Below are 26,493 nucleotides of genomic sequence, written 5' to 3'. Positions count from 1 at the left end.
GGATGTTTTATTGTATTTTCTTTTAGCTATGGTATGTCTGTCTAGTTCTGATTCATCTACATTTTTATTGTGACTTCCCTAATGCAGAAGGTATTTTATTATTGATATCAGGCAGATATCAATAAAAATTCTATATATAATCTCTGAGATGTTTCTGAGAACACTTTACCAGCACTGAGTTTATTTACTTAGGGATTCTTTGTATCCAGGTTCTGAACAATTGCAGAACGAATGATTAGCCCTTGGCAAGTAAAAATAACAACTGAATGAACAAAAAATATCACTTTATATATAAAATATAACAACTGAGCAAATGATAAAAATCCACTGGTCTGTCCTGAGGGATCATAGGGAGATGCTCGAGCTTAATCCTTAGAAGTGGATGCGGTTTCTGCCCGGTAACTCCGACGCACAGCTGTGCAAGGCAGGGAGATCTGTCTGCCCCTCTGCAGTGTCCTGTTCTGGTACAAATCAGTGGGGCTTGCTGACACCAGCAAGTTCACCTACACCAGGGCCAGTTCCACCTCTTGCACACCAGCAACCTGGAGCTGATGAGGAGGCAGCTCCTGAAGCACTACACTCCGAGAAAGGTGGCAAGCAGGGACAGGCTGAGGGCAGAGGGATTCTGCCTCTACAGGCTCATGTCTGAGCCTGGAGGCCTTTGTTTTTATCCCCTAGACAAGTAATCTGTGTAACAGCTTCAGAACAGCTGTGGCTCGCTTTGAACCTTCCTGCAAACAGTTCCCTGTTCCCCCTGGTATAAGCACAGCCCCGTGCCACAAGCCCACTCCCTGCCCCCAGGGTCTCGGAGGTGACCGCAGCAGGTCCTCTGTCACCAGCAGAGCAAGTGCTCACCAAGCATGGGAAACCTCCCTGCCATGACAGATGTGGCAGGGTATTCCCGTGGCGTTGCACTAACTTCATTTGGATTTTTTTTTTTTTTTGAGCTCTGCAGCTTTGGCAAAACACTTGCTCTTCCCCTCATAAGGACTTGTAGAAATTATGCTTACTGCCAGCATGTGAAAGCAGAAATTGTAAATGCTTCAAAAACAAGAGTTGAAGTGAGAAAACACGAATTTACAGGAGAAAATATGTCTTGGTAAGTGCGAGCAAAGGACTGGAGACTGAGCAGCTGAAGTGGAGGCAGCTGCTCAGCTTGGTGCAGGCATCCTCTGACAGAAGGAAGATGCTCCCTGACCCCCAGAGAGGCCCCTCTTCTCCATGTCCCGCAGCCATTTCCTTGTGGCTCAGGTCTTGAGCCCTCACTTTTGAAGAAGTGGTTTCACTGTGGGCAGTGTCAAGCACCGTTAAGGCAACCACCTGCAGGCTGAGTTTCACTCGGGGGCCAGGGCACTGCAGGGCACCACCAGCCATGACAGCGAGTTGGCCCCAGGGCGGCTCCGCTGGAACTCCAGTTCAGCTCACAGGTGAGGTCTTCTCATCACACTCCTCAGGCCCTTTCCTCTCCATTTCCCGCTCTCACTGCATCCCTTCACATCTTTCCCCTTTTGTTTCTTTTTCTCTTGAATCTTTTATTTTGTGTCTTATCTTTCTTCTCTCATCTGGAGATGCTCTTCTTCCTCCCATCACCCTAATCTCTCCCAGCCCAGCCTGGCTTTTGCTCTTACTGCATCTGACACATTTTATGCTCAAGGCAAAAAGTATTTAAATTACTGGGGTTTTTTGTTCTCTTTCTTCTGATTTGAATGTATTTCCTGCTGTTAATGCTAGTTTGACCTGAACACTTAAATAATATACCTGCAATTTCCCACATAAATAGTCTGTAAATCAGATACCTTAGTAGAGAGAAATATAATGATGCATCATTGTCTTATCAGGTTTTTTTGTTGTTGTTTAATGATCTAAATAGAAGGCCTGATATTAATATATAGAAAGTACCTTTGCGTACTGTTTGAGTGAAGAGTTTTGGAATTTAAAGTTTGTTTTCCTCTACTGAAAACCAGCCCAGCAGTTAACTGTTAAGAAAAAAGGAAATAGCATTTGTTTCCATCTCAAATACCTGAAACTCTTTTTCTCTAAAATTAATGGCTTGTTCCTATCAAAAATGATCTTGCTGATTCAAAATCCAGGACTGAGTGCATGTTTTTCTCCTGATTGATATAGTGCTGGTGCATACCTGAGAAAGTTTTTTTTAACAACCTGTGGTCCATTTTTAGCTCCATATACAGAGATAATAATATTTACTTCAAAGAGCAATTGTTAGGTATTATTCATTCATGGTTGAAAGTCTACGTGAGCTATTTGAAGAGAAGGTGGAGTAAAAGTGAAAATGAATAATTTATGATCTCGTGCTTTGCATGACTGTTCATACTACTAAGCAAACCCTGTCAAAGAGGGATTTCTGTATTTTCTTCTTGACTGGGCTTTGCTACTTTTGCAGGCTGCCTAACAAAATAAATAAAAGTTACTAGCATCTGGGATGTGATGGTGTCCAAAGGGCCCTGTCAGCATGGCTAAGAGACAGTTCTGCAGAGAGAGCAAAAGGTGTGAGAGCCCCAAGATGTTATCCTCTAGGAGGACTGATGTTCTTTCTGCTGAGATATTATTTAGTCAAGGCAAGGTGTACAGGGAGGCAGTGTTTCTTCTCATAAGGCTGGCTATTGTAGGGAAAAAATGCAAATGCCTTCGGACATACAAAACAGTGAGGATCTGAAGCATCAGAGACAGACTTGACAGCAAAAATCCTGAGAACTGCGAGTTCCACACGTGTCTCTAACAAATCACTCTTAAAAACAATTTTGGTGTAAATAATGTGAAGCATTTAATGAATTATATATGCTTTCTTAAAAATGCCTGTGTTCCCTTTAAGAATCTGTGTCTGGAGATAAAACTGAGTAATAAATTGTGTAGACAACATATGGTATCCGTATGATGAACCAGTGCCATCAGAAATGGCAACACTTAACCAGCAAAGGAAAGCTAAAGAATAATAACACCTGTAGGGAAATCTCCACAATATTTCTTTAGACTTAAGGCAGCAGATCAGTCTTAAAATTACAGGCTCAGAACTGCAAAAGTTTTGAGAAAGAACAAGCATCTTGCCTGTGTTACTTGCTGCAAATAAATGCTCCCCAGCAGCAAGGAATTTAATCCCAAGAACTTCAGAAAACAATATACACAATACAATATATATGTAAATAGAACTATATACATTAAAAGCACTATTCCAGTTTCTCATCTTACATTCTTCTGGTCATCCCAAACAAGAGTTTGTGGCTAAAGGGAGTGTTATCTAGCATACAAATAGCCTTGCATTAATGGATGAGGTAGGAGCATGGATGGGGCCTGGGAACAGAGGCAGTAATAGTTTTGTGTTTTACAAATTGGAGAATTTTGTAAAAAGAAATTTTCAGTGACCTTTCCCATCAGAGGAAGTTTTCCCCTGACAACCACTCCTGCTCCCTTTTTTTTTTTTAATTGCACCCCTTTCTTACTGAGAGATGTTCATGAAACCCAGTTTCAGGGCACCTGAGAGAAATAAAGATGTGAGAAGCTGCCTAAGATCTCCTTGTGACTGGAAAATGAGAGGAAATTGTAGATGAGCAAGGACTGCAAACTCAGATCCCAACAATGTCCAGATTAGATTATGGTGTGTCTGACTGCACAAAAATTATAGGGCAGTACTGTTGAAAATTCCCTCACAGAACATACAAGTGTCCATTAAATTCCTATGGCAGAGATCCTGGAAAACATGAGATGGCCCAGCATGTTTCTTTTGGAGGAGAACCCAGAAATGTGTGGGACCCAGCCACCTGCAGGATCTGTTCTACTCCCAGCAATACACTGATTTCTCTCCAACAAATCAGCTGACAAACATTCCAGAGCAAGTTCAGGCACTGAGCCCTGCCACTGGCAGGGAGGTGAAATCAATGAGCACCCCAGGGGGAATCAAGTTTGATCTTGTCTCTTTTCCAAAACATGCAAAAACTTGGGTGCAAGCTGGTTGTGAATGTTGGATAAGGCCAGTACATGGTTTGCTCACTCAGGGAAACTGTTTGGCCCAGCAGACCACATATTCATGGTCATCCATCACCATATATTTCATGGATCAGAAGATAAGGTATCACTTCTGAAGATTCCTGAAGGTGAAAGGACTGTGGAGGAAAACAGTTGTATTCCAATGGAAGTAAATGCAACTTTAAACTACGGGTGTTTTTTTTCTTGTGAGGTTTGGAGCCATTTGTTTTTCCCCTTCTTTTCTCCAGAAAATTCCTCTGGTTACCCATATTCCAAGGTGCTGAGAAGCAGAAAGATGCCCAGAGTGCAGCCCGACTTCCAGGGCTGTCCCCACATCTCTGCCCAGTGTTGGGTGGGTGCTGCTGCTGCTGTGGCTGCTCAGCAGAGGCAGGTTTGTCAGCAGAGCAGGGCTGTGGGCACCCTGTCCTGCTGCAGGAGCCCCTCCTATAATGACCCCCAAAATAACATGGCATGGAGCACCTCCTGCTCACAGGCTTCTGAAAATGTACCTCTCAAAATACCTGAAACTTCATGAAACTCACATTTCAGCTGAGAAGCTGGTTTAGATCTCTGGGTTGATTTAGGTTTTCTGAAAATCTTCCTTTAAAACTGCTTAAAAAATGAGCAGGGTGAACAGACAGAAAAGCTAACTTATTGCCTGGATATTTGGCTCTGTTACTGTTGTAAAAGACAATAACACTTACTTACAGGCACTTACTCCTTTGGTGGCAGATAAGATTTCTAATGTGTGAGATAGAAGGGCTAGTTTGAAAAGTGATTTATTGTTACAACATGCTCTATAAGGAATATGTTGGATTTTACATTTGTACAACTGCTTTGGAATTGCAATTGCTTTTAACTCTAACCTCCTAATGAGACAAATAAGAACAACTAGTATTTATTTTGTTCATTTTAGCCATATTTAGTTCCAAATAGCAACTGTGATTATTTTTTTCAAATATCTCAGATTTATTTTTGTCTTTTCTTATTTTGCCGCAAAATTCTTCTCTCCCTCTCTCCCTCTTTCTGTCCATTCTTCCTCCATACCCATCTCAGTCCTTCTGTGTTCCCTCCTCATTCCCTCTTCCAGGAAAGTAAGGATAATATCATCTAGTCAATTATAGAAACTTGTTTTCATTTAAAAGGGAAGTTTTACCAGACTAGGATGACAAGAAGTATCAGTTCTTTATCTGACACCTTCTGTTTTCATTTCTGTTTCAGGCAGACCTTTTTCTCCTTCTTGAATTTGTGTGAGGACTCTTATACCTTTACCCTTAGATACTTAAGTTAAAGTAGCCTTTGCTTGCAAGAAGTTAATAATTCCACTAATGTCAGTAGAAGTGCTACAGTGTGTTGGGTAATGAGACTGGAGCACTTAAACACAGAGCAGTTTTTAAAAAAAGAGTTAAAGCAAACTTACTTATGTCATTAGATGAGATGGATCTGTTTACCTTACTTCAGGGTTGTCTATCCAGCTTCTTAATAGCACAAACATGCCATTCCCATGAGCAAACCTCCTCTAGAGAACAGTCAAGGATAAGGACAGCCCAGTGCCACTTTCTGATTTGTATGAGGCCTCTGTGGTGGCATCACACCAGTGCTTCTTTGCCCACAAAGCTGTGCACTTGTTCACACAATCACAGCAGGGTTCAGGAAGGGACCTCTGGAGGTCATTTGGTCCAACCCCACTGTTCAAGCAGAGCCTTCTAAAGCCAGCTGCTCAGGATCCTGTCCTGGGAGAATTTCAATACCTCTGAGGGTGGAGACCACCACCTCTCTGGGCAATGTGTGTACACGTTTGGTCGCCCATATGGTGGAAAAGTCTGCTCGTTGCCTCTGTGTCACTGGGCACAACCAAGGAGAGCCTGGCTCCACCCTCTTTGCACACTCCCATCAGGTGTTTGTGCCTCTGAGCTGTCTCTTCCCTGTGCTGAACAGTCCCAGTTCTCTCAGCCTTTCCTTGTAGGAGAGATGTTCCTATCCCATAATCGTCTTTGTGGCACTCCACTGCACTGCACTCCAGTATGCCCATGTCTCTCTTTCACTGAGGAGCCCACAGCCTGGCACAGGACTCCAGGTGTCCTTGACAGTGCTGAGTAGAGGCAAAGGAGCTCTGTCTGCTGGCAAAACTCCTCCTAATGTGGTTCGTTGTTCACCATACTTAGTGGGGTGGAAAGGTGATGTGGGAGCCAAGAAGAAGCTCCCTTGAGAGGACGGAAGATGTGGACAAGAAGCAGAAGAAGAACCAGCCACAGCATAGGCTCTTCCTCAGAGAGGTTGCCATGGTAGCTGAGGTTCACTGTATTTTCAGCCACTTTTCAGCCACTTCCTAAAAAAGGGTGTCCTCAGAAGTCCCAGTTATTCTTTGCAAACTGAATCACCCAAAATGTGGCTAAAGCAGCAGGGATTTCAGTGAGGTTCCTGGGAGCACCAACCTGAGCAAACTACGTTGTTTTTCTTCTTAACTTAATGAATGCCGAAATCAGTATTTTATCACAAGACGTGGTTTGGATATCGGCCTGCAATAAATTCTATGGCAAAATTAATCAATAACACTGGATATGTAATAGTATAATGAGAAAAATACTTCTGCAGTTCCTCTCATTGTGAGCTTATTGTTGCTACATAAGGCACTGAATCTGACATACCTATAAGTAATCAGTAAAAACAGGAGTATATGCTGACTCACAGCTGCCTGTTCTTTGGGGTAAGTTTTTGTCTGGTTTTCCAACAGAGGAGTGTAAAATATATGCCCCATGTGATACCTTATTTGAAAGCTTCAGCCATCTGAATTATTCTTTGATAAAATCTCTGTGTAATTTACAAGTTGTCTGCAGTGAGCCATAGGCTGCGCTGCTGACTGTCCTCCTCTAAGAAGACAGGTATTAGCACTGAAAAGCATAATTTTATCCAAAAGATGAAGCTTGCTGAAATCTGTACCAAAATTTCTTGGGACATAACAAGACAGAGGAAAATTTGAGAGCAGTAACCAAGTTATTAGGCATTTCTTTAAAAAAGCCATGAAAGAGCAAATTTCTTGCACCTGTTTTCATCTGGAACCTGAAAACAGAGGGTTGATGAAAAGATGATGAAAAGATGATGAAAATTTAAAATATAGAATTTTGAACAAAATGGACAGAGTTTTCCCTGTTGCTTGTGTCAGGCTCGGTTGAAGTAGGTGGGTCTTGGCAGTAGTTTTCTGAGGCAGGTTGGGGAAACTTCTCTGTTTCTCATATGTTGAAGAAGAGCTTGTAGATTAAGGCATAGATTAAATTTGGGAGAACTAGGGAAGCAAACTTCTTAAGAGAGACAGTGTGATTTCACTACAGAAACTGACATAAGATGGATCTTACTAACCAGCAAAACCCTTTGCTGAGACTTACACTGGATGCAGAGAAATGGTTTACCCACTGTGGCAAGTTCTAGTTTAATATATCTTCTGAAGAAATAATTTTGAAGCCACTTTAATAAACAGGGGCACAACCTACATGAAGGTGTTCTTCTGAGAAAGAAGATTTTACTATATCAGTTGTTCTTACGAAAAGAAAACTCAAATTTTTTTCTATTTTTTTTTTCAAAATTAGAGAATCATAGAATCACTTAGATTGGAAAAGACCTATAAAATCATCAAGTCCAAGCATTAATCCAGCACTGCCAAGCTCACTACTAAATCATGTCCCTAAGTGCTACATTTGTAGGTCTTCTAAATACCTCCAAGGACAGTGACTCAACCACTTCCCTGGGCAGCCTGCTCCAACACATGGCCAACCTTTCTCGAAGAAATCGTTCCTGATATCCAATCTCAACTTCCCTTGACGTAATTTGAGTCCATTTCCTCTCATCCTCTGATTTTTTACCTAGGAGAAGAGGCTGATCCCCAGCTCACCACACTTTCTTTAAGGTAGTTGTAGAGACCAATAAGGTCCCCCATTAGCCTTCTTTCCTCCAGGCTGAGCTCCCTCAGCTGCTCCTCATCAGACTCGTGTTCTGGACTCTTCCTTAACTTTCTGAAGTATTTTTAAGATTTTGTCTTTCAATTAAAAAAAAAAGAAAATAAAAAGTTTGCTGGAGATTCCATGGGAAAAAAAAAAAAAAAGGTAATGAAGTCAGTCATCAGCCATTTGAATAATGCATGAAAGAATTTACAAGGCATTTCTGTGTCACGTTAAGAACATACAAAAGCATAGCATCTCCTCCGGCCCGTGTCCCGCCGGCATTCCCGCGGCAGCGCCGGGATGCGCGGGGCGGCCGCGCGGGCCCGCAGCGCCCCCTGCCGCCCACCCGCCCCGCCGCAGCCACTGCTGGCCTAGCTGGTGTCCCCTCAGTCCTAGGGGCAATCCACCTCACTACAACTACAGCGGGCCCGCGTTCTCCCTAACCTAGCTGGTGTCCCCTCAGTCCTGGGGGCAATCCACCTCACTACAACTACAGCGGGCCCGCGTTCTCCCTAACCTAGCTGGTGTCCCCTCAGTCCTAGGGGCAATCCACCTCACTACAACTACAGCGGGCCCGCGTTCTCCCTAACCTAGCTGGTGTCCCCTCAGTCCTAGGGGCAATCCACTTCATCACAACTGCAGCGTGCCTGCGTTCTCCCTAACCTGGTGCTATCCATCCCTTCAGTCCTAGGGGCAATCCACTTCATCACAACTACAGCGTGCCCACGTTCTCCCTAACCTGGCTGGTGTCCCTTCAGTCCTATGGGCAATCCACTTCATTGCAACAGCAATCGACATAAAACCTCCTGCCCTCTTACAATACCAAACCCTATTCTTCTGATCAGTCCTAATCACCGCAGTACTCCTACTACAGTCCCTTCCAGTCCCTGCCGCAGGAATCGCAGTGCTCCTTACAGACCGTAACCTCAACACCACATTCTTCGAGCCTGCAGGAGGAGGAGACCCCGTTCTATACCAACACCTTTTCTATTCTTAGGTCACTGTCCTTTTCTGACTCACGGACACTGCCCGGACAAACAGCGCGGGCTGCCTGCGCAGGTGGCGCAGGTTGGAGAGCAGCCAGGAGGGCAGGGGAGGTGGTGGGGGCAGATGCAGGTGCAAAAATAATCCACGCGAAGGGCTGCAGGCCGTGGTGAACCAGACTGGCGGGTGACAGTGACGTTCCAGGATGTTGGATAGAGTCACTGTTGGACCCCATTATTCGTTTTTGACTCAGTACACAGACCCAAACTGAGCACTGTATGAAGCTACACAACCTCCCCTGCTCCACTTTCTCTCTGCTGTCTTGCTCAGTGATTCAAGTCTAGAGATTCTCGTCCCCTCTCTCCAAACCCTCCACACAGAGCCATCACACTCTATAGGCTTCTTTCCACCTCAAATCTCAATCGTGCTTGAACACGACTGTGAATAATTAAATTAATTCACGTGACATTTATTGTAACTAACAGGTAAGACCAGATAAATGACTGCTCCTGACCCAGACATATCCCAGGCAGTGTTCCAACAGCTGGTCACAATTAGCATGAGCTGCAGCAGAGGCATCTTGTCACCCACCTTGCTTGTTAAACCCTGTTCTAGCATGGTTATTATTCCAAAACACAGAACAACACCTCTGGCCCTACCATCATACAAGAATGAACAAGGTGCATATTTTTCTGAGCTGGGAGTTATTTAAGCTGAAAGGGTGAAGATGCTGAGGAAGAAAGATATGCAAAAAGATGAGAAGGACAAAAGTTAAGTTTGATAAGAGAGAAATTAGATATGGTTAAAAGATAGGAACTAGTTTAAGATCGGTTCTTTTTACCTGTCCTGCCTCCCTCTGATTTCTAGCGTATTTGTATTGAGTACAATTCTCACTTCAGGATCCACCACTCTGGGGGTGATTTGAGAAAAAGTCTACCATATGCAAAAGTGGAGGTTTTAAAGAGTTAATGAATGAATATTAAGCTCATCCATGAGCTTAATGCCACTACTTTGGAGACTTTTTTTCTGACAAGTCATGACAGACATAACAGTTTTCCGGGAAGAGAGGATCTATTGACCTCCTCTGATCACAAAGAAAATTTTGGAAAGTTAATCCAGAGTCACGCTCAGAGGACATAGTCAGAAACCAAAGAAGACCCAAATCATACTTTGCTTTATGTAAATCTTCTGGGCTGTAAAGCAGAGTGGAAGATTGTTGTATGTCTAGGGAAGGCCTGGCTGCTATGTAAAATATTAAGCACCCTGAGCTGAATACAAATACAAGATGCATCCCTTGATATGAAGAGAAAGGTTTTCATCTTTCACAGTTCTCCAGTTTCCAAGCTATTGTCTTTCTAGTTAACTCAGACTTTCAGCATATTTTGGAGTGGTTTTCCCAGTCTTCCAAAGGCTATTTTTGTCAGGTCCCATTTGAAAATAAACTTTTGGAAGCAGTTGCATTCATCTGATAGCTGAACTAGCTTAAAGAGAGCTTCTTGTTTTGGTATCTCTTCAGTAGATTCAGACCTTTCTTGTCAGCACCATAACACGTAAGCTCTCTTTGTCTTTTACAGGCATTGCCCCAAGTATGTGCCAACACATCTTGATGAAATCTTAGCTCTGTCTTTGGCAGATAGATGTTTGTCTGACTGCAGTGAGAGCAAGATTTCTCCTACTGCCTTTAATTTTGTATAACCTATAAAAAGATAATGAAGATGGAAAGCAGGCATAAACAAACATTGTTCAGAGGCAGCAATTTATTTTCATTTCAGCTTCATTCTAGTTCAGCAATAGACAATATGATTATGCATGCTACATATTTGGTATTCTTTACCCAGTGCTTTCAGTCTCTGCAGTTCTTAATTTGGGTTTTCAGGAAGATGGCTGATGTGCAGACCATAACAGCAGCCCTTGAAGAGGCCATGTAGAAGCTGAAAGATCAAGATGGCAAATCAGAACATTATCATTTTCCCACTGTTTTTTTTCTTGATTTTACATTTGCTGAAAGGCTCATTCATCCTCTGATTTTCTATTTTCTTCAAGACCTACACAAATTTAGGCCACTCAGTATCACCTAAATACTTCTTACTATCATGTTACTCATTCATTTCTCGCTGTAAAGCATCTGGAATTATGTCAGGTTCAAAACATCCTCCCTTACCCTAAAATCCTTCACAGGAATAAAGGTGCACCACAGCAGTGGCAAGCTGTTGCAGTTTACATGAAGAGGAGTCACATTTTTACTTACACATGAGGGGGTCAGGGTGCTCACTGCTTCCAGCATAGTCCCTCACACCATCCTGTACAGCTGCAGTTCCAGCTCATCTGACACTTCGTTTGCATGTCTCACTCACAGTCTGGTTGCTACAGCTGTCTAACTTTTGGCTGCAAATCTGCTCCCTGTTGGTGTTTAAGTACACCCTCCCTCTGACAAGGCAGCATGGGCAAGGTGGAATCATGTCACATTGGGATACACTGGCTTAGCTTGTACAATCAGAAGTTTAAATTATTCACAAATCAGGAACATAAAGCAAGGGAATGCTCAGCAAGCCAAATGAGTTGAGATTTTGAGGTCATATTTTCAGGTGGTTTCTGCTGGTGTGTTTTAGAAATCAGAGGACAATAGATGGGTTTCCATCAGCTAAATCCCTGGCCATGAGCAAGGTGAATAGTCTCTGCTTTGAAAAGGGTGGAAGAATCAGCCGACAAACCAACAGAAGTGGAGAATGCTGAGCAGAGATTGACCTGGTGAAAGGATAGGGGGGGAGCTAGAAACATGAGTTGCACTGATGGAAGGAATTCAGCATGCTTGGTGTAGATACCTGATGCATGCCTGCCTTTCAGCTGCCCGCTGGCACTCCGACTCAAGGAGTGCCATTGTTATTTTTATAGCCAAAGGATGGAGACATATGTCTCCACAAAGAAATCACATTCATCCTTCTTAGGGATAACACACAGGGTTTTACTCAGACATCTGCAAAAGCAGCCCATTGCCTGTGCATGCTGTGGAAAGGAGGCAACCAAAATGAAGTGTATGTTGCGTGCCTGAATGAGAAGGTCTCAGCCTTAATACACTTTGACAAGGAGAAGAGATTGTCAAAGTGTTGCCAGCTCAGAGCTCAGACAGTTCCAGAAGATACAAATGGCAAGGAGGAGATGGCCCCAACTCTAACTTGTTTCTTCCTGCTTCCAGTTTTGCTCCTTCATTGCCTGCAGGAAGACACTCATCATATTCATCCTTCAAGTTCTTTGTGATATATTTACTTTCTTTCCTTCTTTCAACTCTGCACCTAGCTTTATGTGCAACCATCTCAGGAACTGAGGGGAAAAAAAAAAAAAAAGAAAACAAAGCAAAACGCCAAGGCCTGAGGGCAGAAAAATTTCAGGTTGCCAGGAGAAATAAGTTATTTTATGATTCACTGCTTATTTGTACTGTTGATGGCTGGCTTTAGGGAATTAATGGAAATCAGACACGTTTCACCCAGCCAGCTGTACAGTCTTCCTTCTGTTTGGTGTAGTGGTGGGAACACAGTTACTGTTGCTCCTTTAAAGCTGAAAGGTGACCTTTCAAGCTGCAGTCCTGCAGAAAGGCTTATAGGAAGCGTTCTGGAGAGATGATGCCTTTGAGGCATCAGAAGCTTTCTCACACTGCTCTTTACGCAAAAGGATAAAGGACTTCTGCTACTTGGGGCATCCACAATTCCTCTGGGCAGCCTCATTCCATGCCTCAACACCTTCCTAATGAGGAATTTCTTCCTAACATTTAATCTAAACCTGCCCTCTTTCAGTTGAAACATTCCCCCTTGCCCTTGTAAAACATCCCCCTCCAGCTCTCTTCTAGCCCCCTTCAGGTGCCTGCAAGGTGCTGAACGGCATCCTTCTCTTCTCCAGGCTAAACAGCCCCAAATCTCTCAACCTGTCTCCGTAAGGGATAATCGTTGATAATCCTCTGATAATCTTTGTGGCCCTCCTCTGGCCATGCTCCAATGACTCCATATCCTTCTGTACCCCAGAGCTGAGCACAGCACTGCAGGTGGGGTCTCACAACAGAGCAGAGGGGCAGAATCCCCTCCCTTGACCTGCTGCCCACGCTGCTTCTGATGCACCTCGGGATGAAGTTGGCTCTCTGTGCTGCAGCTGGACACTGCCAGCTCATCTTGAACTTCTCATTCACAACATTACTGAGCCCTTCTGCCCGGGGCTGCTCTCAATCAATGTTTCACTCAGCCTGTGTCTGTGTTTGGGATTGCCCTGACCCAGGTGCAGCACCCTGCACTTGGCCTTATTGAACATCGTGAGGTTCCCGCAGGCTCACCCCTCAAGCCAACCCAGGTCCCTCTGGATGGAATCCCTTCTCTCCAGTGTGTTGCCTGCAGCACACAGCTTGGTGTCATCAGCAAGCTTGCTGAGGGTGCACTTGATCCCACTGTGCATGTCATTGATAGAGATGTTAGGACATATTGGTCCCAGTTCTGACCCCTCAGGAATACCGCTTGTCACTGCTCTCTGCTTGGACATCAAGCCTTTGCCCATCCATCCACTGACCAGATTTGCCAGGTGCCATTTGCTCTCAGTGAGGTCATGTTGGCTGTCACCAGTCACCTCCTTATTTTCTATGTGCCTTATAGTTTCCAGGAGGATCTGCTCCATAATCTGGACAGGCACCAAGACTGCCTGTCCTGTAGCTCTCCAGGTCTTTTTTTTTTTCCTCTTTGAAAAGGCAGCTTATGTTTTCCCTTTTCTTATCAGTGGGAATTTCACAGGACTGATACAGCTTGTCAAATATGATGGATAGGGGCTTATCCACTTCCTTTGCCAGTTTCCTCAGGATTCTCAGACACATCTCATCAGGTCCCTTGGGCTTGTTCACTTTCATGTTCCCTAGATGTTTTCAAACCTGATCTCCTACAGCAGGTGGTTCTCATTTTCCCAGTCCTTGCCTTTGCCTTCTGTGGGAAGGAAGGTGCATGATCATCCTCCATCTCACAGTGGGCATGATCGTCTTCCATCTCCGTGCTGCAGAGTTTGGTGCTGCAACATTTGGTGCTTTCCAGCACAAGGATGCAAAAGGGAAGTGCAAGAGAGCATCTGTGTTTGGTAATGCTGTTTCTAAAGGAGCCTCTATAACACAGAGTGGCTTTTGTCTTTAGACTTTCTCTGCAGCATTATGGGACATACTTGTAAAGTCTGATGTGCCTGTGCTTTTGAAAGGTTCTCCAAACAGAGCTTCCACTCAGCTTCAATACACAAATGCAGAGTTAGCATATTCATACAGTATGTCTGCATATTCAGTTTGGCTTTTTTTTTAAAGATGTAATCTTTTGTTTTGTTGTATTTTAACTAAAACTACTGTCCCATAGCAGAGATCTAGACTTTATTGCATGTGTTTTCTATTTCTGTTTTGCAGTTTTTGTTATGACAGCAGTTGCTTTCACTTCTACAATGACTCAAAATACATCTGAGATCACGTGTGGGTTTATCAGCCAGAAGGATGAAGGTTCAGTAGCACCAGAGACATCAGTAGCTCCTAAGGTGATGTAATAGAGAACAAGTTGCTTATAAAATGTTCCTGTCCACTCCAGGATACCTTCCCAGAAACTTACGATGCCCTAAACCTTTAGAATGTGAGGACATCACAGACAAAATCTAGAGTTATGCCAAATATGGCACCAGTAGATTAGAGGGATACATATCTGAAAATTCAGACCCTGAAACTGTGAATAGTTAAGTACCAGTTTTCTCTGAAACTGGCTTTTTTATTGACATCTTGATGTTATCTTATATCAGCATGCCTGAATATTGCTGGATATTGTTGGCAATATATCAGTGTTAAAATTTATATAAAAATATGTGCCCTTAAGGGAGACTGCCAAGGCCATAGGGGGTGTGTGCCACAGCTGCTGGGACTGACAGAAAGTTGTACTGCCCTCTATTCCCACCACCAAAGCCCATAAATCGCTGTCAGGTCCAAACTTTGACTTCAACACCAAAGCTGGACAATGAATTAAATACTATTTTATTTTCTTCTAAATCCCAGTGGTAGAAAACCAGGTGGAGATTATGTGTAACTAAATTATAAATCAGCTGAGACCTGTGGTTAAAATATTTCCTGAGGATTCTTGTTTCAAGGAAGTCTTATGAAATCTTTTTCTTTCCTGAATGAATGAATAGTAATTCAAATAACAAATGAAGATATAGCAGCCAAAGTTGTGCTGTCCTCATATCTGACAAGGCAGAATTTGGCTGTTATTTCTGGGTACTTCTCAGGTCAAGAGAAAGGAGAAAGGAGAGAGGCGTGAGAAGAACCAACCAACCAAACAAAATGGGGATGCAATGAACTCTGTCCTTTTATAGACTTACGCAGAGTAAAATTCACCCAACAAAGCAATGGAGACATTTAGGGCTCCTCTTCAGACAGAGCTACTTCCTTGCCACCTTTTGCTGCAGCCAGTCTTAGAGACTCACTATTCCGTTGGTGGCTTTCAGAATGACCGTTTAAGATTCTGTTTCTGTTTGCAATTCTCCTTTAGCTGTACACAGGGGTGAGGAAATGAAAAATATGACAGCATCCAGCCGAAATGTTCCTTACCCAGTAAAGCCCCCAAGGAGCTGAGGAGCAGCCTGGCCAGATGATGCAGTGACAAGCAGTGAGATGCTAAAATAAACCCAACATTCTGACCCTGCCTTCGCATCCAAGTTCCAAACAGAAAGGTTTCATTATAGTTCTGTGTCTCCCAGTGGTTCTAAACAAAAGAAAATAAAATCAAGTTTAAAGAATAACTTGTATCACTAACAGAAATTATCATGGTTCTGGCTAAGATTGTTCTGTGGTGTTTGTCTAGAGAACAGAATTGACTAATTCAACAGGAGCCCTATAGAGTTTCCTCATGCAGTAGAATTCCACATATTTATTAATAGGTTGGGTGGTAGAAATAGAACCCTTTAAAAATATCTGAGTGCAAAAAAAAAAAGCAAATAAAGCTAACTGCTAATAAATACCTAACAGTCTGTCCCCCCGCATTGCAGGTTCCTAATATTTTGGAAGATCTTGGGTGTTACTTGAATTCTCAAGGAACAGAGAACATCTACCAAACAATAAAAAATGTGGAAGTCAATGTATTTGAAGATATTGAATTAAGAATAACAATGAGCATTTCAAATATAATTTCATGCTTTTGGTTCTTTAAAAAGAGCAAAGCCTGTGAACTTTCTTTTGTCTCAGAGAATAGGTAAGTCAAGGGATGTACTAGATCAAAGATCCTTTAAGAGATCTTTTCTTTTAGAATGCAAATCAAATGTTTTCTGTGACTGTGCCTGTGTTTGATTTCATGTACGCATTATCTTTTTCAGTCTCTTAATCCTTAACTGTTGTCACCCAGCAGCACATTACTGATTGTCATTTAGATCAATGTACACATATGAATCTTAAAACTAAGAACATTTTAAAATAAATTTGTTCTTTTAATTTGTATGGCATCCTGCATGGGAGTCTCCAGGCACTCTCTGACATTGATGGATTTGAGCTTTGCCATGATCTTGAGGAAAAATTATGATTTTATAGCCAAAGAAACAGAGGCATGAAAATTATGTGGCTTTTAGGATCACAGTGCAGATCAAGAACAACAGCACCAGCATTCTGACTCTCACAGCCAAACCTGGACTGGAACCTGAGGCTCCATAATTCCCTCCTCATGGAAACTTGTAGAATGAGACTGTAGGTAAAGCATTTGGCTGTGGAGCTCCTGAACTGCCTCCAGCTCAGGAAGGCCATCCTTCCCAATGCTTCTCAGCATTAAGCATGTGGTACTGTGACTGCAAGTTCCTGTGTGCTGCTTGTGTAGGAAGACACATGAAGGAAGTATTTCAGGTTGAAGGGCACAGTGTAAATAATGAATACCAGTGTCTTTGAAGGGTTTTTGCAAGTGCTAAAGAGCTAACATTTAATTGTGTGTGTTGCATATTACCTTCTTCATATTAGTGTGACAAATACAACTTTCTGTTTTATAGATATATTGCATCTTTGGCTTTTTCCCAAATAAAAGAAGGACAAGCTGGGACGTACACCCTCTTTGTCACAAGTAAAACTGGCAATTACACAGTGGTTGTGCCTGTTCTCATCAGAAGTAAGTATGTCTACATGAAAGGGGTCACTCCATCAATAGGTTCAAGGGCAGAGGCTCAAGTTCAGTCAAAGCAGTGAAGCTTTCATGTGCTGCACTTCAAGCATCTTCCTAGATTAGCATAGCACTTGGAGCTGTCTTCTGTGGCTGAAGTCAGAACCACAAACTATGTGAGTCAACTTTCCCTAGTCAATAAACCGTGCAAATGAACAAATAAAGATGTAAATGTGCACAAGCTTTCTTCTCCCCTGTGAAAAATCCCCTCTGTGTCAAAAGGGATAAACTGATGGTGGCTTTTTTTTTTTTTTTTTTTGTGCTTTCCATGCTCATGGGCTAGATTTGTTTGCTTTCATTTTAACCTGTTTATTGTTGGTGTTGCTAACTTGGTTGTTATGTGGACCAGATCAGGATTTCCCTTTTATGTTCTGGTCACGCTTTTACCTGCTGCCACTTTTCCAGTTTTTCTGGCTGCTAGGGCTCTCACTTCTCGCACTGCTTTTCCTTTAACAGTTCCGTGGGTGGCAAGAGGTCCACTGACGAAAGGGGAAAGAAAGAGTCCCTCTTCTCAGTGCCAGCTTTGACTTCTTCATTGTCTTTTAAATCAAAACTTAAAACTTATCAGTTCTGCAGCTGCTCAACACAAGTGTGCCCAAGAAGCTGAGGTTTCAGCTGCTGTTAAATGCTCATGACAGAGCTCCTGTGAGGTGCAACTTTTTGAAAGGCTCCCAGTGAGACTGGATTTGATTGCGTTTTCTCAAGGCTCACACAAGAGACTTCTCTGATGCAAAGGCAACTGCTGCAACCAAGTGCAAGCTTCTGTTTCTAACTAGGGGTGTCCAAAAACATCTCAAAAACCCCCATAAAGACACATAGTGACATGATTTTTTAACAGAATAGAAAGATTATATTATTTTTTCTGGAATGGGATAAATTTAAAGATAAAATGTAAAACTGCAAAAAGATTTCAAAGGCAAAACCTCAATCCAAACAGCTAAAAGACTAGCAAACCCTTCCAGGTTTAACAAGAGCTATTACTTGCCTTGGTTTTCATAAACTGTAACTAATCAACATTTGGTTTTCCCTCTTTAGTTGTTTTTAAAGTATTTCTTCTGTTTAACTTTTTTTCTCTCTCTGGTGCCAGAAAAGTCACCTCTAATCTCTCCTTGTTTAATTTGAAGCGTTACTGCGTGCCTCAGTTATAATTTTAACAGCTTCATTGAGGGGATAAAGTATTAAACTTTTCATTAAGAATTGCCATCTCTATACCAATTAGGCTTTAGAGGTAAAAAGTGTTATTACATGTGCAAGCAAGAATAGTTTGAAACAATGTCGGTAAAGGTCTTTTCTATATCAATTGCTTGAATTGCTTTCTCTTTGGTCCTGTGAATTTAATGTCAAGATTACCTCTCTTATAAAACCCTTCAGGCTAGATGTGAATCCTTCAACTTGGATGTGAATTTCTGTAGGTAAAAAAAACCTCTTAGACATAAATGAGGAAAGAAATTACAAAGCCATGATTATTACTTTCACCTTAGCACGTCACCTTGCCCACAGTGAAAGCATGACTGAGGAAAATGTCACTTTTACATGTGGCAGCTGCAATTTCATTGAAAGATTGCTCAAAACTGGACTCAGTGCTTTTCATTTTGAGTCGAACCTTTAGCAGTTTTAACACATTAAATTTTTTGTTCCTAGTCCGGGTCTGTGCCTGAGAGGTTCAGGACACTGGGAATTGTCTAGGAATCATTTCCCTCTGGGTTACAGATGCAGAGTAGAGAAGTTTGCTGGTTATCAGAAGTCATTATCACCCCTTCTGTCTCCATCGTGTATCTGATCTGACTGAGCAAACCCCATTTTGTGCACAGATTTTGTAGTCTCAACAGATACTCCACCAAAAGACGGGCTTAGGATGTGATTTCAAAATCACAGTTGCTCCTGCCCAGTGAAATGAATAGCAACCACAGCAAATTAACACCTTTCTGTATCAGCCTCAGGATTATCCCCTGGCATATAGAGGCAGGCCTTTGGTACAGGGAAGCTGTGCATTTAGCAATCAAAGCTGAAAAGCTCATGAGACCAACCCACAGTGCACCTAAGGCTAAACCATTTTCTGTTCCCTCAGTGTTGAAACTCCTGAAACAAATCACAGCTATGAAACTTTATGTACTACAAAATAAACAAAACAGTGTTTCAAAATTATTTAATCATTCTTAAACATTTGCATGATTTTTATCAGAAAAACCAGCCAAACCCTATTTCAGGAAAAGGGAAAAATCAGATTCTATCGAGTGCATTTCTGAGAGTTACCCCCAGCCCTCTGTGGAATGGATATTCTGCAAAACACCTGAAAAGAGGTATGTGTATGTTTATATACATGTTGAATCCCTAGACTGAAAGTTTGACATCTTCTAAAGAAAAAGTGGCAGGGTGAGAAGAAATGACCTCATGATGTGCCGGGGGAGGTTTTGATTGTATATTAGGAAAAATTTCTTCACTGATAGGGTTACTAAGCACTGGAACAGGCTGCCAGAGGAAGCAATTGAATCACCATCCCTGGAAGTGTTCAGAAAACTTGTAATGTGGCACTTGGGGGCCCAGCTTAGTGGTGAAGATGGCACAGTTAGTTCAATGGTTTGACTCGATCTCAGAGGTCTTCTCCAATCTTAATGATTCCATGATTCTACACTGCTTAGTGTGCCTACTCAGCTATCAGGGAGATAACTGAAGAAGAGCCTTTGATTCAGAATTTTTGGAGATGGGTTCTGCTGTTTAGCACACTCACGGGTTAAAATCATAGGAAAACCTATGTCCGCATGATCCACTTTTGGAGTGCTGCAACACATTTTCCCTAGACATTTTAACTATCGTGCTCTTTTGGAAACTACCACCTCTGGGCTTTAGAAATTTTATTCTGGATTCATATTTTCATGAAGAGCAAATCAAAGGCATCTTGTTTCCCCCTAGTTTTTCACATCGTTTTAAAATTTGAATCTTACAATCATAGAACACTTTAGATTGAAAAGGACCATAAAAGCTCATCTTTGGAGTCTGAGTGAGCTGCAAGATGCAGGTACATCTTCAACAAGATGATTTGACGGTTTCAAATCACCTCCCTGGGCCTTAGCAGAGCTTCTAGGAGGGTGTGTTCTGTGACCTTCCCAGGCCAGAGGTGAGGCTGGCAGGTTGACAGTTCCCATGGCCTTCCTTTCTACTCTTTTTTTAAATGATGCAATGTTTCCCTTTTTCCCGTCACTGGGGGCTTCACCAGGAGTATCAGAGCTGAGAAGACAAGAGGTTGTGATTTTGTGAGCTAAATCATTTTTCCCATTCTATTAATAGATAAAGTTTATTCTATTTACAGGGGCAATAATGCTTTTCTCTACAGCATGGCAGTTTGGGGTCTGGATCTCCTAATGCCACTGGATTTGCAGCACCTCCCACCACCAGGAAATCAGAGATGTGGTGTGAAAGCTCAGCCTCTATGATTTTCTTCTTGTCTGGATTTTAATCACATAATTACCTGTCTAAGAGCCAGTTTGAGCATATTCAGGTCATTTCAGCTCACATTTCTGCCCAGACTGTGACATTTTTACTTTCTTATCTTCACCTTTGCTAGTTCCTTTTTATTCAATACGTGAAATCCAGTTTTCCCACTATTGTTTGCATATTCTCATGGCTTAGAGATTTATCAGATTTATTTGCTTGTGGTTAACCAAATGAGTCAATGAATAATTATGCTTGTAATTGCAGTTGCCCTTATAAAAGGCATGAAGAAACTGGAGAAATAGATGGCATCCAGATGGTGCAACATGAATTATTTCAAACTTACATATGGTGCTGTGCAGTCAATATCCTGGGCAGAGAATGCACCAGCCTCTTTACGATAGGTAACTTCCCTCTAAGGTTTACTTGCATGTGAGCTCAATCCTGCTGCTGAAGTTAGTTGCGCTACTCATCTGAGTATGATTTCTGGTCTAAGCTCTTTGTTTGTAATCACTGGAATAAAGCTAACAGTGAATATCATTGCTCTGTTTTAAACCTAATTTCAATAGCTCTTTGTGGTCTCTGTAAAAAGCCTCTTGCCTTTCTATATTTGCTATACTTGTATTGACTTTTTGTTCAGGCTTTTAGGACTGTGTGCATGGAAAAGCTCACCAAAGTGTTCTCAAACATATATATTTATATAAAATTTTTAATTAATATATGCACTCAGATTTGCTTGCCTGTTTTTTAAATATACCCAACCCAAGCTAAGCTCTATGCTGCATTGTGCCCTAGAGGTGTCTTGTGAATCATGACGAAATTTGTTTTGAGACATCTAAATCCATGATGGTTACTAATTTCATTATTATGGTAATTATCATTACTATGTAAAAATGAATATCTATACAACATTAGCAGAAAAAATGTTGATCTAACTGAGCATTTTCCAGGCAAAATGATGATTGTTTCACTGTCTGTGTTTTGGTTTTGTAGATTTAAATGAAAGACAGGCAGCACCTTTACCTGAACTACTACTTAAGGTTGGGGAGCCATTGCTGATCAGATGCAGAGCTGTTCACCATAATTATAAATTCAGAATACAACTATCTTTTGAAAACAGAGACGTTGAGCAGGTAAAAAGAAAGGACATACATTAACATAGGTTGTATCAGGCACTATCAACTGATTAAATGTGAATCTCTGTTGAAAACCAGGGTTGCTGCTTTGAAGGATTAGAATATCAAGAAGACTTGTCAGCAATTCGGGTCCAGCATGTGTTTATTTCAGCAGCAGAAAGAAATGACAGCGGACATTACACCTGCTCTTCTACTGCTCATCCAAATCAAACTGCTTTGATCACAGTTCTAGGTAATTCCAATCCCTGGTGTTAGCTTTGTCTCTCAGCTGTTTTGCTTTGTTTTCCATGTGTCTGTTCTTTACTTGCAGATATGCACTGTATGTTTGTAGTTCCCTTGCTGAGGAAAAAGTCTGTTTGCACTTCCAAGCAATCCAGGAGAGCCAAGAGATTAATCTGAACTGAGTCATTCTGGTACCTGAATACAATTAACCTTTTCTTTATATTGATTTTCAAATAATTCCCTTTAAAAGACAGTGCTTTTAGAGGTGGCACTGTTTAGACATGCAGTCTGTATGACTGTTTCAATGGGATCTTCTGGAATCACAGGCTGGGATTCATCTCATATGTTGGTGACTCTCAGCCAGTGCACCACAGAGTCACAAATTTAAAGAGCAAATCTCATTCTACTTAAGCAATATGCTTATTTAAAAGCCAGCAGTGTTGAATTTAGCTGAGAGCAGCCTCAGCTGCAAACTTTGTTTCTCAGATGGAAAAAATATACAAACAGGCCTAGGTCTGGAAACAAGGCATGAAAAGGAAAGATGTAGGTAGGACCATGCTGCTGGAGTAGGTACAGGGTGTAATTCAATGACTGGCGTGCCTGGAGCTGGAGCCTCTAGCCCTGAAAACAAGGCTCTCCGAAGCAGCCACCATATGTTTGACCCCACATGTAGCTGCTCTCAGGCTTTACAATACCTAGGCTAGGTATGGCAGGAAGTGAGAATACTTACTCCAGTCTCTTCAGAAATTACTTTCCCAGTACAATATCCTCTTTTCAGCTTCTGCCTACCACTGAGCAGGAAGTTCTCTCATCATTTACAATAACTGAGTACAATACCTGTGCCTTTTTCTACGCACATCTCCTTGGTAAACAGGAACATAGGGGTGAGGGTGTACTGTAGAGGTAGGGCAAGATCCTCTTTTTCATCAGTGGCCATGCATAGGTCAGAAAGAGTGGCTTCTGGGATCTGTGAACTATCAGGTGTGAGCATGGGTGACAGTCAGAGGGAATTATTTGAGTTGCTATCCCTGGAAGGCTGTATTACGGAGCAGGGTATTTTTTTCACCACAATGCACCAACCTATACTGAATGTCTGTGCCCTCCTTAATACCCCTTTATCCCAGCAAAACTTCTGAGGGTTCATTGTCTTTGCTGGTGAGAAAATCTATTTGTTTACTTACATGGTGGATTAAAGTGGGTGATGTTGTCATACCAAGCTAACAGCTGTTCTTCTCTCTCCAAGTTTCTACAGGAATATCCTGTGCTTCTGATCCATCCCAGCATTTAGCCTAATGTGTTAATGACAGTCACTGTGGGTGTGAATTTATGCTAACAATGCAGATTCCATTCCAGCAGTGATACAGATACAGATTTCACTCAGTTGCCCATGTCTTAGGGTAGCAGTTTCTGAAACAATCAGCATCCCACCTTTAAACCATCACTGTACATGATTCAACACCTGTAGCTTCACAGGGAATCCTCATGGTATAACTTATCCAAGAGAAAACTGATTTGGTTGGCACATCCTCCATTGCCTGGGGAGCCTGGCTATCACAGCTCTATGGATGTAATCTCTAATAATGCCTTGCAGCCAGACTGCTTTCATTTGTTCTTTGGTAATTGATACCTCACCAGTTTATCCCAATTTGTGTGACCATCAGGTCAGGCAGGGTGGTTAGGCCACTTCAAAGCACAGCAGAGATCATGCCAACAACTGCAACTGCAAGGCTCTTTGTTACTGCAGGCCTTATGTTCAGTTTCCACCACTGTTAAACAAAGAATTTTTAGCACTACACAATCTCACTTAAGGAATATGTAAGTTATTTTGCAGCACATAATATTAAAAGCAAAAAATTACACAAATATGAGAAACACAGAGACTTGTTCAGCCTCGAGAATTCCATCTCACCTCTTTGTCATTGATAAGTGTAAATAGTCAAAAATAATAAACCAAGCAAAAAGGTGCCATTTTCTTTCTCCTCCAATAAAGAAACTACTTTTTTTTTCTCAGTTGTTTTCCCAAGAAATGGCATACCCTGCTCCAAGGTCCTTATATGCTCTCTGGAGAGTCTTTACTCTTGGCTGGTTGTGTTGTTTACAGTACACTTGGAGCCTGGAAGGATGAGGACAAAAAGATGAAGGTTCCATGTATAAAATCAATAAGCCTTTAATATCAAAAAATAAGAGAGTACTCATGAAAGCAATAGTTTCTTGTTTTGAAATACTGAAATGTTTGTGGTTTTTATGGGAGTTTCCAAGTAGTAAGTAGGTTAAGACAGATAAAACACCAAGCAGAATATAGGGTTACAATCAGAAGAAAACACTCAAAAGGGAAAAAGAGGTTCAACAATATTTTTATAGTGTAGTTTTTCACCATGTAGCTGATTAAACACCACCCCAAATTTTCCAGAGGTTGTACAGTCCTTGGGGATACCCAAACCAAACAGGACGTGGCTCTGAGCAACACCATCCAGCTGGATTTGCTCTGGGCAGGAGTCTGACTACACATCTCTTCCAATGTTTATGGTTCTGTGATCTCTACAGAGTTGATCCTAGCACCACTGGTGTCTTTAGGACAGCCTCCCCCCACATGTCTGCTGCTCAGTCTCTTTGGGCAGGATTCATTCCAAGCCATGAGACATCTAGCCCCAGCTATGACTTTGGTTCCTTCTTCAGTCAGTGCCAAGAAACAGTATTTCCAGAAGTGGTTCAGCACATCTTTGTCATCTTCTTCTTTAGGATAGGATTCATCTGAATATGCCTTTTTCATTCCACTGGGTTTATCAGGTGTTCAAACAAGTAGCTTAGGTGAATCACAGAGCTTTTGACATCTCCACTAGGTGAAACAGATCCCACCTTAGCAGAGCAAATACTAGCAGCACATGGTTCATGGACCTCTTCAAAATATTTTTCCATGGTGCTGTCATCTTGCATTAAATATGTTTTATTTAAATGGAGAAATAAAGGAACAGCTACAAGACTCATTTGCAAAATCTTCAGCTTATTTCAGGGAAGGAGAAGGAACTACTGATTATGATGGTGGTGCCACCTGGTTTTGTTCCTGTAGAAAGAAAGCCAGGAATTGGAGCTCTTTACACCTGGAATACACACCCAAACCTAACTAAATAATTACGTTATTGGACATGAGACTTTGTAGGTTAGACTGAAGAGACATGTCAGACCATTTTGGAATTTCTCTGGTCTGACCAAATATGCAACTTCATCAAGCTCAACTCATTTGTCTGCAGCTGAACACGGTGACAATATTCCAGTACTATTTTGAAGCATTATCTTATTTTGATTGACAGGATACCTTTTGTGATGTAACATGGTTTTTGCTTGTGATAACCAAAATGAAAAACATACAGATGTTAAAATGTCTTCATTAAAGTCCAACCTTTCTAATATAATTTTTCTTTCATTTTTTTCTCCAGAAAAGGGATTTATAAATATAACTGACTCTAAAGAAGATTTTGAAATTGGTGAGGAAGAGTTTTGCTTTGAAGTTAACTTTACAGCATATCCTCCAGTTAGATGCATGTGGCTGTATTCCAATAAGACATTTCCATGTATACAAAGTTACAGTGTGGATGGACACAGGTATTTGAATATTTTGTAATAATTTAATATAATAATCTGTCTTCTTTACATCTCATTTGGACAATTTATGATGTTTTGTACTCTCTTTGTGTTTTTAAAATATGAATGGCCCATATGGTGAGACTGTTAACAAAAGGCACTCAAACACAATTTTGGTTTTGAACAACAGTTCACACAGATAACTTGTAGAATCACTTTATTCTCTATTTATAATAAACCCTTTGCTAAATTATGCATCCAGCAACCCTTAAGTTTATATGCATTTTGCCATTCCCCTTCTCTCTAACATAAATTCTGAATTACAGATCTGTCGCAGTTTTCATTCTGGATCACAAGTTCTGCATGTTCCCATTTTCTCATCCTGTTGTTGATGATGTTCCCAGTGTCTTTCAAGCAGCCCAGACCAAGTGCAGGGTGCTGCAGTTCCCAGGGCCCTGCTGGCCCGTGCCTGTGTCACAGAAACACGTCGTTCTGCTCGTTAGCCAGGTCATGGATTCTTCCGCTGCTGCAGCAAAACATGTTTTGAATAAACCTGTTAGTTATCTACCTTTTCTGTTATTTCCTACAATGGACTTCTGGCAGGAATCCTGTTTAAGGCTAATGTTTTCTCCATTCCCTAGGCTCTCTTATTTCTTGATAACATTATCTAACTTCCTTCAGGGTTTCTTTCAGAGTAGTCCCATGGCTTTGCAGGTAACAGCTTTTACTCACCTCAATGAAAGTAAAGCCAAGCTGCTCTTTTCAAGTTTTTACATTAAAAGTGAGCAGGCTGTAGGCAGGAGCTAATGCAGCTGCTCTGATTCCTTCTCATATTCTTAAAATCTCTGTCATCATCTGCATAAAGCTGTGTCAAAGCCTTGATTACACTTTTTCATGATTTCTTTCAATAGCATTTTGGTACCTTTGATTTTATCCACTAGCTTGTCAAGCTATCTTTGCAACAGATTGGCCTTTTCATCTGCATCAGATTGTGTATTGGAGTCAGACCTCAGTGAAGTTCAGAGACAGCTCAGTTCAGGTTAGCAAATTGTCATC

The 26,493-nt window shown here is 41.7% G+C and overlaps 1 protein-coding gene across 1 annotated transcript in view; it reads left to right on the top strand.

Annotated features, from left to right (window-relative positions):
• Positions 1 to 1,355: 1,355 nt before the first annotated feature.
• The window catches only part of FLT3 (fms related receptor tyrosine kinase 3), a 42,003-nt gene continuing 16,865 nt past the window's right edge, over positions 1,356 to 26,493 (top strand). Inside the window, exons 1-9 of the mRNA XM_058799878.1 lie at positions 1,356 to 1,427; positions 14,305 to 14,429; positions 15,924 to 16,126; positions 16,905 to 17,020; positions 19,254 to 19,371; positions 20,768 to 20,904; positions 21,494 to 21,633; positions 21,715 to 21,868; positions 25,293 to 25,458. Of these exons, the coding sequence (XP_058655861.1) occupies positions 1,373 to 1,427; positions 14,305 to 14,429; positions 15,924 to 16,126; positions 16,905 to 17,020; positions 19,254 to 19,371; positions 20,768 to 20,904; positions 21,494 to 21,633; positions 21,715 to 21,868; positions 25,293 to 25,458 (1,214 nt within the window). The 5' untranslated portion in view covers positions 1,356 to 1,372. The remainder of the gene's footprint in view (positions 1,428 to 14,304; positions 14,430 to 15,923; positions 16,127 to 16,904; positions 17,021 to 19,253; positions 19,372 to 20,767; positions 20,905 to 21,493; positions 21,634 to 21,714; positions 21,869 to 25,292; positions 25,459 to 26,493) is intronic.

The sequence above is a fragment of the Ammospiza caudacuta genome, chromosome 2 (assembly GCF_027887145.1).
Source record: "Ammospiza caudacuta isolate bAmmCau1 chromosome 2, bAmmCau1.pri, whole genome shotgun sequence".
Classification (NCBI taxonomy): domain Eukaryota; kingdom Metazoa; phylum Chordata; class Aves; order Passeriformes; family Passerellidae; genus Ammospiza; species Ammospiza caudacuta.
The sequence above is the reverse complement of the archived record's forward strand: the minus strand, read 5'-3'. Positions and strand labels throughout refer to the sequence as shown.